This window comes from Mytilus trossulus, chromosome 1 (genome assembly GCF_036588685.1).
Source record: "Mytilus trossulus isolate FHL-02 chromosome 1, PNRI_Mtr1.1.1.hap1, whole genome shotgun sequence".
In the NCBI taxonomy this organism is placed as follows: domain Eukaryota; kingdom Metazoa; phylum Mollusca; class Bivalvia; order Mytilida; family Mytilidae; genus Mytilus; species Mytilus trossulus.
In genome coordinates, this window is record NC_086373.1 from 77,998,954 (window position 1) to 78,018,963 (window position 20,010).

A 20,010-nucleotide genomic window follows, 5' to 3' on the forward strand; every position below is an offset into this window, starting at 1 on the left:
AATTTTCATCTTTGGAGGTGCTACAATAAGTCTAAAAGGGAAATTTAGTGTTGGACATTATAAAGCATCGCTTTAAACTTTTTGCAGAGAGAGGCCACATGACAAATGCAAATTACTGTTTTGAAGTCTGAATTTATTCAAGATTGATTGCTGTTGGTTAATGTTATTGTAATAATTATAATTATCTATTTCAGTTACTACCTGCCCTGAGGTCTTTCTGTATCTTTGCTGCATTTGGAATAATAGCTCTCTATGGTTTGTCAACAACATTCTTTGTATCTGCCATGGCAGTGGATGTTAAAAGGGCTGCAGCTAGATTGAATGCTTGTTGTTGTTTTTACAAACATAAACCAGAATATAAACCCAACAATTGTAGCCAGAAGGAATACCTACCAACATTTATACTGAAGTTTTATGCTCCAAATCTCCTAAAGTTTCCAGTAAAGGTATAACATTTAGATCAAAACTATTTCAAAGTGTATTTTTTATAATTATTACCATAATTGTGTACCGTAGATACTCGCTTATAAGTCGATCCGACTATAAGTCGGATGCCCTTTTTAGCTCCGAATTCTGAGGATTTAGTCTTGACCCTCGTATAAGTCGGACGAAATTGGGACATTTTTTTTGCAGCTGACAGTTACTGAACGCCGGTAAAACCAATGCAAATACAGGAATACTATTCATTTCCAGCATGAATGTTTGTTTGATTTGAATTAAGTTGATTTTGATAATTTATATAGCTTTTAATAATAAAGATGTATTTATTCCTGTTGTTTTGTTCACTGTTTGATTACAGATTGGCCATGTGTTGTTTACGTATTGCATCAATGATTTTGTAGGGTATGACTAACAACCTATTGTTTGAGAAAAGCGAACTTAAACCAATATGAACCTTAAAATTTTTAAAGTCAATCAATATTTTTCCCAGCACGAATAACTCAGTGTTAAAGAAGCATGTAGACTTCATAATTCTTTTTATATTGTGATGATTAAAGGATTAAAAAAAATTAAGTGAAGCTAATCAACTTTATATTAAAATACCTCCCAACTCATTAGTGTCATCTGTTCACCTATCACTGATATTTTTCACACCTTTAGTGAATACAACTCTTTGTCTCTTAATTAGGGGTTATCAATGGATTATATTGGCTTGCCTATTAATTTTGTAATCTTTGTGTTTACCTGAGACATTTTAATGAATAATATTTTGATCTTAGGAATGACTATCAAAACTATTTTTTTTAATGTATGATTTATAAGTATTGATTTGATATCATAATATCACAACAATGACACAATAACTCCACTGAATACATCCTTTTACATAGTTGGTACATTGTAATCTCGTTTACATTTTTGGTTCTTGGCTCTTTCTTTTGGGTTTATGCACAAACCATTTGACCATGAAAATCAATACACAAACCGGAAACAGTCGGCAATTCAACACAAATTGTCAGAAAAAGGTTAACAGAGAACAAATAAAACACAAAGACAGTATTGTAGTCATTTTTTTTCGCCAAAAACTTTCAATTTAGGGATTTATGTAGGTTTGGTAATCACCAACGTAGTTTTGACCAGGAAATTCACTCCTGACCACTTTTCTCGAGCTTGGATTTTTCCTCTGGTCTCTAGATCTCGCTTATAAGTCGGTACCCCTCTCTGGGTTCTGAATTTTACTCCCAAACTTCCGACTTATAAGCGAGTATCTACGGTAGTTATATTTTTTTGGTTTCATCAAAAAAGTAGTTAATAAGTATGGGTGTAGAATATTCTAGTACTTTGTGTCTGGATACAGTAGGTTGATTTTGGCATTATTGAATTCATTGTTCAATAAGCTGTGGGTACCCATTGCCATGCTAGGGACTTCATTTTATGTACAATCTTCTTCAACTTTAGAAATAAGGGACAGTTTTGTAGGGACTTGTTAAGACATCCCATACAACTTCTTGTAGCTTTGATAGAGGCATTCATTTTTCATCAGATCAACTTTAAATTTGTATGCTGCTTTCTATTCACAGTAATTCATGGTGTTTATATCTGAATAAATCTTAAATAGGGGACTTTTCATTTGGGGGGAAAATATCCCATATAAATTATGCATGGTTTTGGAGTATGTGAGCTTTCATATGAAAGGTTCTTCTTTATAATCAGTTATAGGTCATCAAAAACTATTTTCAAACTATTATTGAATTTATCTGTAAAGTTTTTTCATATACTGTACATTTTGTAAATCCCAACACCATGAAAAGAAATGTAGAGTAAAAGAAGAAATAATGACAACTTCCATTCAATTTTCAAATCTTCTTTTCAGATAGTAGTCCTGGTACTTACTGCCGGATTGTTTGGTTTGACTATTTGGGGAACTGTTAATTTAGAACAGAAATTTGAAGAGAAATTGTTTCTTCCATCTGATTCTTATGCCTATGATTACCTTACAGCATCAGACAATTACTTCAGTTCAGGACAAGAACAGGCAGGAGTTTATTGTAGTAAGTGTACTTATGATAGTTGTCCATCTCAATGATTTATTGCAGGGACTAGACTTGCGTCAAAAAAATATCTTCAGAAAATTACCTTTAATAAAGTTGTTGCCATTATTTAAAAATTTACCCATTTATACTTGTTGTCCATGAAAACTGATTGCTGATATACACTATATGACTAAAAATGCTTAAATAATGTTTTCCTGGTTATAATCATAGTTAGTTTAATGAAGAGAATTTACAGGAAGATTCCATAATTGGATATATTACGCATAGCTAAGCTAGTAATGACACAGTTTAGAAAATATCATTTTGCTAATTTACAAATTGTAAATAAATTATTTTTATTTCAGAAAATATTGATTATTTTGGCAAGAAAACAGAAATGGAATCATTATACACAAAGTTAACTGCCAGTAATTATGTTGTAAATGGAACTGTGGATAGCTGGTTCAAATCCTATACAGACTGGTTGTCAACCACAGCTGATGCAGCTGTTATAGCTCAGATTGATGGTAATTAACAGGAGAAAAATAGGAAGCAATTCAGTACAAAAATGTACAAAACATAAGAAAGACCTTCACATTTTAATTAAAAAATAATGCATGTTTGGTCAATATATTTTAGGTTCAAAATCTGGTATGCAGATGGCCAAAAAATGACAAGAACATATTTTTGACTCAGTAGAGACAAATGTTAAAGCAAGCTTGCAATTGAACGCTTCATAATTAAATATTCACAATGACTTAAATGTATAATTGAAGTAGAGCTAGAACTATTGAGGAATAAAAAAAATATTTTACAAATTTATCAAATTCAAATATTTCTAGATGTCATTATGTAGATGATCCTTGGCTGAAAAATGCTTTATATGAATGAAATCAGAAATGTAGAACTTGATAGTTTGATGAAACTTTTAAGGTAGTAGAAAATAAAAATAATTGCATGTACTATGAGTACTCTGTGTTTTCTCATAATCATATTTACTTTTTCAGCAACAACAAAATACCCGCTAGACTCCACTAAATTTTATGATTTATTGTATCAGTTTGTAACCACAGAGTCCACAGGATTGAGGTTTTCTAGAAATCTCAAGTTTTCAAATACTTCATCAGTCCTAGGACTTACTGTAAGTGCAGCAATCTTTTGTTATTTAAAAGTTAAGTCTCAAATCAAATTTTATGATAGTAAAATATTAAAGAATAGCAATTACTTGACTTTGTTCACATTACAAAAGTTTTTGAATACATGTTATTGTGAAGATAGATATGATTTGCCTAATACTTTAGATGGGATCAGGTATTATTACCACAATTAAGCAAATCCTAAAGTAAACTAGTTTCAGATTTAAGCAGTAATTATAAATAGTTAATGACTAAATGCATGTTAATTTTTCAGGGATCTAAAATATCATTTTACCATCCCAGTGTTAAAGATACAGTGGAAGGATTCAATGTTTTAGATGGAATACAGAGTTTAGTAGCTGGGGTAGCTGGTAGTGACTGTTTTCCTTACAGTCAAATACATCTTACATGGGAAAGTAATAAGGTAAGTTCCACTCCCCTTACCCAGGGGTAGCTGCAAAGGATAAGTGCTGATGACTGTTTTCCTTACAGTCAAATACATCTTACATGGGAAAGTAATAAGGTAAGTTCCACTCCCCTTACCCAGGGATAGCTGCAAAGGATAAGTGCTGATGACTGTTTTCCTAACATTAAATACATCTTACATGGGAAAGTAATAAGGTAAGTTCCACTCCCCTTACCCAGAGATAGCTGCAAAGGATAAGTGCTGATGACTGTTTTCCTAACATTGAATACATCTAACATGGGAAAGTAATAAGGTAAGTTCCACTCCCCTTACCCAGGGATAGCTGCAAAGGATAAGTGTTGATGACTGTTTTCCTAACATTGAATACATCTAACATGGGAAAGTAATAAGGTAAGTTCCACTCCCCTTACCCAGGGGTAGCTGCAAAGGATAAGTGCTGATGACTGTTTTCCTAACATTGAATACATCTAACATGGGAAAGTAATAAGGTAAGTTCCACTCCCCTTACCCAGGGATAGCTGCAAAGGATAAGTGCTGATGACTGTTTTCCTAACATTGAATACATCTAACATGGGGAAGTAATAAGGTAAGTTCCACTCCCCTTACCCAGGGGTAGCTGCAAGGGATAAGTGCTGATGACTGTTTTCCTAACATTGAATACATCTAACATGGGAAAGTAATCAGGTAAGTTCCACTCCCCTTACTCAGGGGTAGCTGCAAAGGATAAGTGCTGATGACTGTTTTCCTAACATTGAATACATCTAACATGGGAAAGTAATCAGGTAATGTAGATTTCTGAAATCAACTTTAGTTTACTCTCCTGGTTTATACATGTACATGATAAAATTTAATAACTACAAATATGTTACTACGGATAAACCTGAAAAATCCTAATGACATAGACAGCCTTTAAGGAAGCATGATGTTGACAAGAATTTTTTTAGAATACCCACAATGACAACATGCTGCAAATTTGATATGATGAAGGGAGTTTTTAACCTTTCTTGACTGGCTAAACAGTAAAGCCATCGCACAGTTGGTAGTTTGATATAAATTGATGAACTACTTAAGCTTATTTTGCAAATTTGTGCAAACCATAAATGAATTACTGTTATGTGATGAAATTGGACACAATCATTTGAATTTACCACTTATGTTAAATAGTAATGATAAAAGATTGTGTTAGTATTTTTAAAATCTGTATTTTTTAATTTTTGATTGTCTTTGTAGGTTATACGACAGGAATTGTACCGTAACATTGCTCTGGCAGCAGTTTGTGTATTTATCATTTGTCTGGTCCTCATAGCCAACATATGGACTAGTTTGATGGTGTTTTCCTGTGTTGCATTAACTTTTGTAAGTTTCTTTTAACATTTGTACTTTATTTTATCAGACTTATTCCAAACAGTTTACGGTAAATGTATCACAATTAAAATTTGCAATCCTTTAATGTGGCACTAACAAATTGTAAAAAAATCTTTTTTTTTTAAATAAATTTACCTGTCAGATTTGGCCATTTTCTTCTACACAGAATGGCCTTTTTTACAAATGAAATGAATTAATATACAATTCAAATAAAACATGGTTTATGTAAAATATGATTCATTATGAAATAATTTTATTTCATAGAAACAAATTAATGTGGTAAAACAAAATGTTGATAATTGCAAGGTATTGAAGTTTTGTTGACATGTTCCTATCAAAACAATTGAAAGTGTGTTTTTTATTGCGTGATTTTGATTTATATGTTCCAAGTTCTAAGGAAATTCACACAAATATTGGTAACCTAGGATTCAAGATAAATTTACAATAATATTTATATGACTATCAAAATGGTATAAAATTTATCTAAAATATTTTGTTTTCTTCTAATAACATGGTTGAAACTTTTACTTTATAGTTTTGTACTGCATATCTTATCAGTTGCGTTAGCTGTTGAACAATTGACTATCTGTTACAGGTTAATGTTGGAGGTTTTATGCATTTCTGGGGTCTGACTATAGATGTTGTCACATGTGTACAATTGATCCTTGCCATTGGTTTAGCTGTTGATTATTCAGCACATATAGGTCATTGTTTTATGACATTTCAAGGAGGCAGAAATGGTATGTACTTACAAGTCAAATAATGATCATAATAAAGATGTTTTATAATTCCCAAAACATCAATATGATCGGTTTTTTTTGCAAGAATAAACCATTTTCATAGCATAACTTGCATGCAACCATTCCTGAATCAAAATAACCAATCTTTAATTTTGTCAACTGTTTAAAAATTGCAACAATAATTGCACACAGAAATTTCTGAATTTACAGTTACTAACAGAAAATTGGGAATCTTTGATAACTGAAGAGTAAAATTTAGACAGAAGAAAAAAACAATTCCACTTGACCTGTGTTGATTTTCTTATTGACTGACAATACTTTCTATGAATACGCCTAATTTCATAATTGACAGTTACTCTATCCGGTATATCATGTATAGCTGCCATCAGCTAAAAGTCGAAGCGGTTATCTGTAAAAATAATCTTAACTATCAATCACGTTCACTCGAGATATAGTTTTTCACATTCCATTCATAAATCGGCGAAATAAAAACCACTACTGACCTTTCTTTTAAGTGATCGCACGGTAAAAATCCTGACCTTCACATTTTCCAGAATGTTTTCCATTGTAATTCCACCATCTTTGTTTCTATGGGGATCCTTTGTTTACATATGACATTCATCACTTTTGGTGTTTCCTGTAATATTCTTGTCATTGATGTGATAAAGTTTCCCACGCTTTATGCAAATGTTCTGAACTTGAACTGCACGGAAACACTACCGGTAAAAACAATGGCAGATTCCACCATCCAATCGTCTAGGATTATTACAGTGTGATCAATAAAAGGTATAGGTCAGTAATGTTTTTCTTTTGGCGACTATATATGCATATAAAGTTTATTATTTTAATGTTGGTTTCATTAGAGTTGAAGCCTGACATGGGGTAGGCTGTTTGTTTTTGTAAGTGTGTCTCATGAAAGTCAAAATTATATTCTCTGAAATTGGGACTTGAAATTACTTGAAAGGGTTATTATTGCAATGATAAGTGGGTAACTGGATCTTGAAAAAACAATAAGCTGGATCCGAAATCTGACTTCCCAATGAGAGTACATGTAGTAACAGAATTGTCCATCAAACTTCTGTATTTATTCTGTTTTATTATTTTATAGAGAGAGTAAAAGCTACATTAGTAGAAATAGGAGGACCAGTTATCAGTGGTGGTTTCAGTACATTCCTTGCCTTTGTTTTGTTGGCAGTCAGTAAAAGCTATGTTTTTACAACATTTTTTAAGGTAAACTATATTTACATGTAGTCTAAAAAATTATCATCAATTTATATTAAAAATGAGCTACGAGACAGCAACTTAATAGGCTTAACACAATGACATCATGAGTCTAGAAACATTCACTCTTCATGAAAAGACAGGTGTTCTTATAATATATCCAGATCTAAGTCCTACAAAGTTACTATAAAAAAACAAAAACTATCAAAGAGCTAGAGGGAAAAAAGGAAACACAAAAAAAACCACATCTGATACATGCTTAGTATCTTTTAAATGGATATATGAATAGGAAAAATATTCTCTTGCAAAATGTGGTCCATTAATTATTTTCTGTTTGACCCATGTTGTATTGTAACATATTTGACAATTTGGTCAAGAATGAATTAATACATGATCAATTGTATTATTTTCAGGTGCTATTTTTAGTTGTGATATTTGGCCTGTTCCATGGATTAGTCTATTTACCAGTGTTATTGAGTATGATTGGGCCTGGTGCCTACTTCTCAGCTGACAGACGATATCAGCATGATAAAAAAGAAAGAGATGAAGAGAATGGGGTAGATAATTATGCCATGGAAAAACAGGTAATCTAAGTAATATTCTTCATCACTAGGACCACTGGTCAAATTACAGTCATCCTATGCATTATTACACTTCTGTATGATGATTTCTCAGTTCTTGTTAAATAAGGGAAAGGGCTAATAGCTAAGGATGGTTTCCAAGCTGTAAAAACTAATGTTTCTTGTGTTCAGAGATTTCTAGGAAGCTTAATACAAAACTTCAAATCTGTTTCTTTTCAATTTGTTTAACTCTGAATGAACACATCACCAATTGAATTGTTGTTTTAAGAGGGTTTGCTACAAAAAAAGTATGTGCTAATATTGATAAGATTTCTAGTTAAACAGATTATGTTTGTTCAGCCAAATTATTAAAGTTATCTCTCTTACAAAAAAAGTTTGGGGGAAACTTGATTTTATACGCCCGTCGTCTTTTAGACGGGGCGTATTATGGTATACTGTTGTCCGTCCGTCGTCCACACTTTGGAAAATAACTCAAAAACACTTTCACCAATTTCCATGAAACTTAAGTGAATTGTTTATATCTATTGACGTAAGCTCCCTTTCATTTTTTTTTAATTTCAGATTTTAAATTTTGGATTTATGGGGCTTTATTCATAAAAAAGGGGGGATTTTCAACACTTTGGACAATAACTCAAAAAGGCTTTCACCAATGTCCATGAAACTTTGGTGAATTGTTTATATCTATTGATGTAAGCTCCCTTTTAAATTGTATAAATTTCAGATTTTACATTTCCGTGTTATGAATTTTTATGCTTAAAAAAGGGGGGATTTTCCAATTTTGGGACAATAACTAACACTTTCACAAAATTTTATGCAACTTTGATTAAATTGTTATATATATTGACCTTAATAGTGCCATTTTTTTTGTGCATTTTTATTTATTATTTGGGGGGGGGTATTTGACAGGGCTCACACTATTTCTAGTTAATCATATAAATTCATTTAAAGCATAAAAGACAAGTTAAAAGAGCAACGGGCGTATCATGTGCTAAAGCGCAGCCCTTTTTTAAATTATTGGTTGGAATTAAAGGCTAATTATGAATAGTAGACATAACTTGTTTATTTAAATTGCACACACAGGTCATCATATTTCTAATTTGAAATCATTTGCTGTTGATCGACATTAGCATTATTAAAGTGCTTGTAGAAATCATAACAATAGTCCATTACAGTCATCCTAAGAAGCTTAATAGCATTACAAAAGTGTTCATGTAATTATAAATCCTAGGCTATATAGACACACAAACACGAAAGGGAAAAATCTGAATTTAATGCCAATTAGTTACTAGTAAACTGAATTGGTTTAAAGGGTTTTACAAAATGCTATCATATGATATTGTTTTTATCTACTGACTCTTGTTTAAACCCATATTCTGGAACATTATAGTATTGGTACTTAAAGTTAGTAATTAGTTCATCTATACAGGTTTGAATTTGCACTTTTTAATCTCTTTATTTACTACTGTTCAAGTTGACAAGAAAGTTGATATCTCAAGCTGTAGAATCATCCAAAGTTGTTGATTGATTCACTTTTACTGAAAGTAAAATCAGGTCACTATTATTACCTTCTTTGCATGTTATACTAATGTTGGTTTAAGATGCATCTACGATATAAAATTAAATAAACTTGGGTGAGAAGATTACCTTTAGAAAAAGGACATGCATGGCCTTTGGGTTTCAGGTAGATTGTTTTTGGCGTCAAGATTGAACATATCTCTAATACTAGACATAAGTATTGCATTGACAAGTATGTTTTGAAGTAGCATATTTAGGAACTTATCTGTCCAGTCATTAATTATACCCCCGCTTTAAAAAAGGGGGGTATACTGTTTTACCTCTGTCTGTCAGTCTGTCCGTCAGTCCGTCCCATGAAACTTTCGTCACATTTTCTCAGGAACTACACATCCACCCTTTCTGTAATTTGGTATCAACATTTATATATGTCAGCCATACCGTGTGATGCGTTTTCAGATTCATCATTCATCGACTTCCTGATTACCGAACACTTGTATGATTTTACACATGATAGCCAAGTTGAAAATTTTCGTCACATTTTTCTCAGGAACTACAATAAAAGGATTTCTGAAATTTGGTTTCAGGGTTTATCTAAGTCAGCTATACCGTGTGATGCGTTTTCAGATTGATCACTTGACAACTTCCTGTTTACCGAACACTTGTATGATTTTACACTTGATAGCCAAGTTGAAAATTTTCGTCACATTTTTCTCAGGAAATACAATACAAGGATTTCTGAAATTTGGTTTCAATGTTTATCTAAGTCAGCTATACCGTGTGATGCGTTTTCAGATTGATCACTTGACAACTTCCTGTTTACCGAACACTTGTATGATTTTACACATGATAGGCAAGTTGAAAATTTTCGTCACATTTTTCTCAGGAACTACAATACAAGGATTTCTGAAATTTGGTTTCAGGATTTATATAAGTCAGCTATACCGTGTGATGCGTTCTCAGATTCCTCAGTCGACAACTGCCTGTTTACCGAACACTTGCATATTTTTACACTATTAATATTATCCACTTGCGGCGGGGGTATCATCAGTGAGCAGTAGCTCACAGTTTCACTTGTTTTCATTCACTTACTCATGTGGTCAGGGTAAAAAACATACATTCTACCCAATAACATTAAGTATATTACAGGCAATAGTTCATGGTACAATGAATTTGGTATAATAAAAAATATTTGCTAGGCATTCTATTGCCTTCATCTCATTTTTCATCCTCATTGGGTCAGAATTAGTTTCCCTGCTAATGCAATTCAGATTACCAATCTTTGATTGTTAGTTTTTAATTTCATTTGATTAACTATTATAACAGTCAGTTGATAAAAGAGTTAGGCCTACATTGGTCTGTTTTAAAAGAAGATTTCTTTATATTATGAATAGTATTAATCTATTGATTAATTCTGTTAGGAAGGATATATATTTAAATTTTAACTTGCATTTGGATGTCATCATCATCAAAACAGAAAACGAATGGTTTGAAAATTGAAAAACAGAAGTATTGCACTTAAATTATAGGACTATGTTTACAGTATTTTATAATATAAATAATTTCAGGCCCCTACTATGTAATGATAAGTAAGTATATGAGAGTTGTCAGGATTAGATTTGTTTTGCAGTTTATATGTTTTATAAGCATGCTTTCATGATTTTAGGAATCAACAACATTATGAGTGTTAACAGCTAGGCAAGTTAGTTATAAATGTGTATGGCTTAATTCTGACAATGTCTTTATTCTTGAAGTTAGTATAAGGGTAATAGTGGAATGGATTCACAATTTTTCCCAGACACTATTCATTTTGTAGAGGACAAGACTAGATTTATCTTTTGTTTTCATCCTTCTGTTGACAGTCAACAGGAATTATTAAAGTGTGCAAGTCATTGTTAGAATTTCATATCAGCTTTTTCATATAACAATACTCATTGCATGCCCTGTTCATAATGTTGTTTTTAATTGTTTATTTAAGTGTGCAAGTCATTGTTAGAATTTCATTTCAGCTTGTTCATATAATATTAATCATTGCATGCCCTGTTAAAAATGTTGTTTTGATAGTTATTTTTATTGTCATCATTGTTAGATTTTTTTTGTGAAGATTTTGTTCTGTTTTAAAGAATTAGATTTGCTATAATTCAAGATATCTATTTTAGCCCTTACATGAAACTTTTTTAAACCAACAAACTTTAATTTGAAGCCAGTTATCTCCCTTTTGTCATGTATGATATAGTACTGCTTTTCTTGATTGAAGACCCATCGGTGGCCTGGGCTGATATCTGCTCTTTGGTCTCGTGTTGTCTCTTTGACATGTATTACCCATTTCCATTCTCAATATTATTGCTTTATTTTCTTACACAGTCAAACCTGGCTATAATGGACTCATGTAGTATCTGTTTTGTATTTGTGAAATAAATACTCAATAGTGTTTATAATTTGGCCTGTCATTATCACCATTTCAAAATATAAAACAATCAATATTGGTGTGGGTAGATATTTCTAAAGTATTTCACATTTCACAATCAATTGTTTGAGGACTTGAAGGCATTTATTCAAATTGCATAAGTCATGCCAGAAGTCACAGCAAAAGTGAACATGTTTCAATTGTTCAACTGCATGAACTTTGTAAAAACGTTTTAGAAAGGGCTGAGTCAGACAAAAGGTAGAAATCAAAACAGTTTTAATGATCAAAATAATTGTTTTCAGTCCGTTTTGCCATCAAAATCTTACCACATACGACAGTGCCCCTTTATATCGAGGACAATCATATGGGAAGTAGGTTTGGAGTATCTTGGACTGCCGATTATAAGCAGTTACCTGTTTTATTGAGTTCCCTTTCAACCAGGTGTGACTGTATAAATAAACAATGATTTTTTTTCATAACCAAGTTGGAAAACTGAAATTTTGGAAGCTAAAAAATAATATATATTATATAATAATAATATAATAATGATAATCCTAATATATTTCTATAGTTAACTCAGTATTATATGCTTGAAGGACTAAATAACTCTGCTTTGTGTAAAGACTATCATTTCACTTATCTGTTTTGCTTACAATTATTGCTTTCAAATCGATTTTTTTTTATATAAATTGATATTAATTGAAATATTCAATTGATAAAATGTTTCAGTATATTGTAATTTTATTACTGTACTAACATTCTTGTTTATAGTGTTAACCATTGCTTAAAGTAAGACAAATTTATGAACAAACATCAGATTTTTTTTAGTCATTTATGTTATTTAAGTTAAACAATTACGAAAAATTAGAGGGAAAGTAAACAATTAAAAAATGACATACCGCCTGATGCATGTTTAGGATAGAAATTAATAATACATATTTTAAATACTTTTAAAATAATGAATATTTTCCTTTGCATATATATACATGTAGAATAGAACTTTCACAGATAATATATTAAGTTATGTCATATATTTTACAATTAATAGGATTAATAGTATTAACTTTTCATGTGTTTCAGTTTCCACCCCCTGATTATGACAATGAGACTAAAGATAAAGTTTATATACCTCCACCTGACTACACACCACCATTGACAAGAAAATACAGCAACAGAGTCTCACCAGAAAAAAGATGAATGTCATGGAACTTTGGATCTGGACTAACATAGATTTGACTACTTTTAGTCTCAATAGAAACATTATCAGCATTGTCACTGCAGAATCTCATTAGATATGGTTGCTGTGACCTATATCAGTGTAGAATCTCATTAGATTTGTTTGCTGTGACCTATATAACTGCAAAATCTCATAAGATATGATTGCTGTGAAATATATAACTGCAGAATCTCATAAGATATGGTTGCTGTGATATTTATTATTACAGAATCTTATTAAAGCAAAATCTCATAAGATATGGTTGTTGTGACCCATATTACTGAAGAATCTCATTAGATATTTTTGCTGTGACCTGTATTATTGCAGAATCTCTTTAAATATGGTTGCTGTGACCTATATTAATCTTGAATCTCATTCGATATTGTTGCTGTTATCTATATGACTGAAGAATCTCATTAGATATGGTTGTCTTGATTAAGAAAAAAACAGCTTATTTGAATGTCATTTAATGGTCAGTAAAATCAAAACATTCCAGGCTTGCCATACATGTTGTGCTATCAAATTCCTAGTTTTGCATAGTGTGAACTATTTTTGTCATGGATTGATGTGAAGAGAACCTTTTTTTTATACATATCAAAAAGGTATTTGTTGTCTTTTTATAGCATATTATATATGCTTAATATTTTGTCCGAATTAATACCTCTCTTGAAGTAATTGATAATCATTCTGTTCATGTGATTGCAACATATACTAGTTGTTGGAGCTTATTTATTTATCATATTTTTATGCATGGGATATCAGAATTAGAATACATTTTTTGTAGTAGAAGTTATTTATTAATTTGTTGTTATGTTTTGTTTTAATTCTTATGTTTTGTTATATGTTGATTTATATAGTATGTGTGCCCAATGTAAAAAGAGAAAATTAACCTTAAATTAATAATAACTGATAAATTATTGAATCTTTTAGAATTATTTTAATTAGTAGACACAAGAAGTTCCAAAATTGTAAATTGGCAAAGTTAAATAGTTTGAGTGCAATGACACAAGTATGATAAATTTAAAGTTATGTGATTTTGTAAATACTCAGATGCTAAGCATGTATTTAACAAAAATTTATGAATAGTGTATGTCAAATATCTACATATCTATGTCAACTACACAGTTTGTTAATTATATACCATTGAGATTAGATGCATAATATTGTTGACCTTTCTGAATATGCAATCTCTTATATGACTGAAAATTATAATGAGTAGAAAAGTATTGAGTATTCAATAGAGTTTAATTGCATAATACTTTATTTTTTTCATTTCTGAATTTGGTATTTAACAAATTGTCCCTGATACCATTAAAAACCCTATTCAGGTAACAACACCCTTCTTATCTAAAACTATTGCAGTATGAGATTTAAAAACATTAGTAATTTCAAGGGAAACACATATTGGAATTTATAACACAAAGAGTTGTTTAAGGTGGTACCTATCACTTTAAATAAAATTAATTTGACTCATTTAATTTTCTTAAAATTTTGACAAAGTATTTTAATGCTTTGACCCTTTGACATAGATATAAAAATTTCAAAAAATTTGAACCAACCGTTTTATCAGAAAAATTACACTGGTTCTATAGTAGTTTGACAAAGACTTATTTTGATCTTTGAAAAGATTAATTTTCCCTTAACAACACAACGTCATTAAAACGTTTAGCTGATTTTACAGAGTTATCTCCGTGTATTGTTAGGTACCACCTTAAAATTTTAATCTGGAATGGTGAAATTTTGACATAAACATCAATTTCAAGGGAAAGAAAAACACTATATGGGAAGATAACAAAATGCATGGCTAAAATATTGTAAATATTCAAGAAAGAAACTGTTTTATGACTATAGAATATGATTTATGTACAAGGAAAGAGAATTTCTGTTGAATGTCAGAAGAACATTTTAATTACAAATTTACAATACCTGGAAATAAAAAGCTTTGCTTGAACCATGCTTATTCAGTAATTCCATTATAAAAATCTAGTATAAAAATCGTGAAAGTTTAAAGATATGAAGATTTGTTGATGTTGTGATAATTCCATTTGAAATAGGACATGTTTGTATCAAGCTGTGTTTTAGTATTGGGTATACCATAGGACTACCTGCCATAATCGAATCTCTTGAGATTTATATATTTGTGATATATATTATACATATTTGTTTTTGTCCAAAACTTTCTTTGCATTATGACTTGTTTATTTGTAATTTGGACTTTGTGTGCCTTGACTAACACTTTTCTTTGCTCATCAATAATTTCATCACCTCATTCTGATTTTTACTAAATAATGTCTTTTTTGTATTTCTATTTTTGTAGGTGAGTGAAGCATTAACAGTTATGACTTTGTTTATTTATTTTTGTTTACATATTTTAATTTTTAAATGAAATCCAATTATATAGTGCTTAATCTCTTTATACTCAAGTTTTTCCTATAAATTTTTATACATTTTTGATTTTGTCCTTTTTCTTGCATGAGTTATTAAGATGATGTTTTTGAAATGTAAAGTACAGCTCTACAAAAAAAATGGTTTTGTAGAAAGGAACACTATAATTCAATATTTTTCCAAAGAATATTAATTTGACAACATGTTTCACATTGTTCTGTAATACAGTGTGATGCATTTAACTCTACATTTATTATGTTCGTTTGTGTTGTGGAAACATGTTAATAAATGCGTAAATGAAATTGTGCTGTTCTAGAATAACAACTTTCTATATTAATTAGTGCTATTGTATAAATATAGCACAAGAAACTAACATTCTGGGATAATATAAAAGATGTAATAATTTGACATCCAAAGACCATCAAGTAGATTCAATAATCAAACATTCCAAAGACCAACATTAAACATTCCAGTACCACAAATCAGACTCAAAGATGATAATGTAATTCAAGCATTATCACCCTGACTCAATGGGCCAAACTCGGGGGACCACAAATCAAAGACAGTAATGTTTTTTAAGAACCACTAAGCAGATCAAATAAATCAATTTCATGGGATAAAAAAACAGTGGCACAAATTTACATATCACTATTTAACGTTAAAATGATACTACAAAGTTTGATCTTTAAAACGGATGAAACAATAAAGGAGAATATAAAAATATCCGGACTAAATCATGGTTTCCCCTGAAGTAAGGGAAATGTTTTCACTATTTGCATTATGAAACTCCACATTTATTTTACCTCATCTTGGAAATTTTAGGTTTGATTTTTGAAGAAAGTTAGGAGCAATTTATCAAAACATTTGTATTGTGCTACCTGAAATTAATTTTACATTCTATATTTCTATAATTTCCTTTGATTTACATATACAGATGGATGTTTAGCATCATATACAACAAGGCAATTCTGCTTAAGGGTAAAATGTCCCAGAAATTAAAGTAAAAGCAAGAATTGTGATAGTTAATATGCATTCTCTCTTATTAAATATGCAATGACATACTATAGTTATACAAATGAGATTTATATTATATTGTTATCAAACTTGCCACATTTTTATTTATAATTTGTTATTTATATTTTCACTAAATCCTGGTGATATGAGTAGATAGTCTAATTTATTGTAGTCTCAATTTAATTGCACTAATTATACATTTGTACCACTCCTTTATATTAGAATGTACATCAATCTATATGTATGAAGCTGTTAACTCAAGAAAGTAGCATCTGAACATACATTCAGAACTAAAACAGACCAAAGCATGTCAGCAGGTAGTTACTGTCTCGTACTGCATAGACTAGTTGCCTGAATAGACCACTTTCGAGTTCATCCGTCACCGGAAAAAACTCGTCAATTATACGCGCCTTTATCACCGTCAATTGGGCGTTTAGGGGCGTCGTCACTTCCTTCCAATGTTGAGCGAGTGGTTGGAAAACTATAATTCTATATTGTACGAATTATTCGGCAAATTGAATTCTCAAAATTGACAATCAACACTGCTGTCATTAGGGAATTGTCAGTAAGTACCTACAGAGCAACCATTATTTCTAGTTTATCCTGCACAAAGACGATCACTAAGACGCTTGATGAACGTAAATAGTACAGGGATACAGGCGAACCCCTCTATCTGGTAAATGACGTCATAAAGGCGTGAATAGTTGACGAGTTTTTGCCGGTGACGGATGAACTCGAAAGTGGTCTATTGATTAGCAATTTCTAATGTGAAGTTTTTCTGCTTTAGTCAGTTTGACAAGAGTAACTTGAATAACTTATAACAGATCAATGATACTTTATATGAAGTTATATTATTATCAGTGCATATCAATTTTCTCCCTATTTCATGTTCCAGTGATTATATAGATTTGCATTCAACAATGATCTACATTGTTTTTCCGCTGAAAACAGCATGACAAGAACTACTTGTGATAGATCAATAATATTTTGTACGAAGTCACTTTACTATCAGTTCATAACTTCATATCAGTTTGACGTCTGTTTTGAGGCACTGCCCCCTAGGACTTTGGAATAACTAGCAGTTTACAATAACAAGTGATAGCAACTACTTACAATAACAACAACATTTTCTCTAAAGTTATATTAATGTCTGTACATATCAATTTGTCAACCATTTTCAGACCCTGCCCACCAGATCATGGTCCAGTGATTGAATTCATAAGTAATGGCTGACCAACAGATTGTCTTTTTCTGAATTTAATGCTGATAGGTGAAATATACCACTGTGTCAACAGTTTATAATTATACTGTAGTATGTTTTGACAGCAGTCATTTAGAATTATGTAAAGGCTATCCTTTGCTTTGATGACTTTTGAAATTCTGTCGCTAGCAAAATTTTGTGCAAAATGATTTCTTTAGAAATGCTTAAATTATTAACAGTTAACTATGCTTTGCATTCAATGACAAGTTTTGGAATGAATCAGAAATCTAGAATGGTTGTAAATTCTGCCATAAGTTACCATCATAAGGTTATTCAAATTTTCAGTCAGTAAATATGCTTTAAAGTACATTGCCCTACTTTCTATAAAGTAGCTCTGTGCCTTTTATGTTTTATTTAGATGTTATGACAATGTAATTGTTACCAAAGTTCATCGGGGAAGCTATCTATTCAGCAATGTTGCTAGTTTATAATGCAGCATCATATACATGTATTGTTCGTGTTTTAATAAAAGGAAAATAATTACTAGTATGTCGTGTTTCTTGAATTTTGTCGGCCCATTTCCACTAACTTTTAAAGATGCATATATTTGTGATATGAGTTGTCCAGGTCAAGGAAGAGTTGAGGGACCACAAACATAATCAAACTCTACACACTCTATATAAATTTTTACTCAAATCATTAACCTTCAATAATATGGATCTTAGTTGTTGTGATGTTTTCTCTTTTGATTTGGTTTACATTTGACACACCAAAGCCTAATTTAGCTTTCTATACCGTTTCGGATTTGTCCATAGAACCTTGTGTTGTGACCTTTAATTATTCACTTTTTTGTCGATCCTGTGACTTTTGTTGCAGAAGGTGTAGTAGGGATAGTCATCCGTCAGGGTTAGCTAATTTCTTAAAAGCTTTATATTTTAGAAGGTGGATGCTACATACTTTGTATATATACACATGGAAAAAAGTATTGCAACACCTTGATTTTTTAAAATTTGAAGATCAACCTCTTTTTTTGGATGAAATATAGTAAAATATTTGTATATTATTGAAACATAGTTTATGGTACATTGGCATTTAAACGAACAAAAAATATTTAAAAAAAATGATTTATATAATCACAATTTTGATAACAAAATGAAGTGTTTTTTGTACAAATAAATGCATTTTACAACTATTACTGTATTCGAACATTACAATGTCAGACATTTCAAAATTAATCTTCCGATGACTGATCACATCATGAGTGATCGTTATACGCCAAAGAATTAGTACTTTGTGTGCAGCCTCCATTCAAACGGATAACCGCATCATAACGTCTTCTGATTCCTGCTATAAATCGACTAATTTGTTTCTAAGGTAGCAGCAACCATTTCTGATGAAGGGCATTGTTTATTTCATGATGTGTTTGAACTATGGTGTCCTTTCGCGCTATTTACGCACAATAATGTCCCATATATGCTCGATATTGTTCAAATCTGGGCTACGATCGGGCCAAGGAAGATAAACCGAATTCTATAGAACAATGGATTTTCCTCCACGATGCTAATTTTCAACTTTGGCGAGCTCTGCACTACATTGGATACGGAAAATTGTGTGTCTGTTCGTAAACAAAGGTATCCGAAGTAGTCTTATCGCACGATAACCCGATGCGATGAGTCGATCTCAAACAGTTCTTATTAAAAGGCTCCTGTATACCCACCACTGTCTTTTTAGGATGGTATTGTATGCAATGGATTTCCTTCTGACCAACCTTCATTATGCCTAATTTTCCCTACCAAATGGTATAGGGGGTCTTCATTATCTCGAAAGGTCTTTAACATCGTTTATTGCCTGATTTTTATTCTCAAAAGGACTTATAGTGGAATGGTGATGAACAACAATACATGCAGTTGTTACAGCGACATCCCTGCTTCGCTCATGCTGATAATCTGCCATCTTGCTGCAGTTAAGAGTTGTCGAGGACCCATTACAAGGTGTCAATCTCATAACTTCAAAAACTTGGTTATTTAAAGTTTTGAAAACAATGAGAGAAATTATATTTGGTATGTGCGTACCCATCAAGGTCCTCATACTAGTCAAACAGTTTTCACTGACCTCTACCTCATTTCATGGATCAGTGAACAAGTTAAGTTTTTGTTGCCAAGTCCATATCTCAGATACTATAAGCAACATGTCTACTGTATTTGGTGTGGTGTACATGTCCAACTGGTAGGTTTCATCTGACCTTGACCTCATTTTCATGGTTCAGTGGTATAAGTTAAGTTTTTTTTTAGTTTTTGTCTATATAAAAAGAAGATGTGGTATGATTCCAAA

At 31.3% G+C, this 20,010-nt stretch overlaps 1 protein-coding gene across 4 annotated transcripts in view; it reads left to right on the forward strand.

Moving 5' to 3' along the window:
* The window catches only part of LOC134685810 (protein patched homolog 2-like), a 35,639-nt gene extending 17,411 nt beyond the window's left edge, over positions 1–18,228 (forward strand). The window contains exons 10-20 of one of the 4 annotated variants that reach the window (XM_063545680.1): positions 195–446; positions 2,315–2,492; positions 2,840–3,001; positions 3,482–3,615; positions 3,885–4,034; positions 5,268–5,393; positions 5,998–6,142; positions 7,251–7,372; positions 7,777–7,947; positions 11,123–11,158; positions 12,944–13,085. In XM_063545680.1, coding sequence (XP_063401750.1) covers positions 195–446; positions 2,315–2,492; positions 2,840–3,001; positions 3,482–3,615; positions 3,885–4,034; positions 5,268–5,393; positions 5,998–6,142; positions 7,251–7,372; positions 7,777–7,947; positions 11,123–11,140 — 1,458 coding nt within the window. In that variant the 3' untranslated portion in view covers positions 11,141–11,158; positions 12,944–13,085. Of the gene's footprint in view, positions 1–194; positions 447–2,314; positions 2,493–2,839; positions 3,002–3,481; positions 3,616–3,884; positions 4,035–5,267; positions 5,394–5,997; positions 6,143–7,250; positions 7,373–7,776; positions 7,948–11,024; positions 11,046–11,122; positions 11,159–12,943 lie in introns of all 4 variants that reach the window. The other 3 variants (XM_063545679.1, XM_063545681.1, XM_063545678.1) reach the window with 3 other exon arrangements.
* The last annotated feature ends 1,782 nt before the right edge of the window (positions 18,229–20,010 follow it).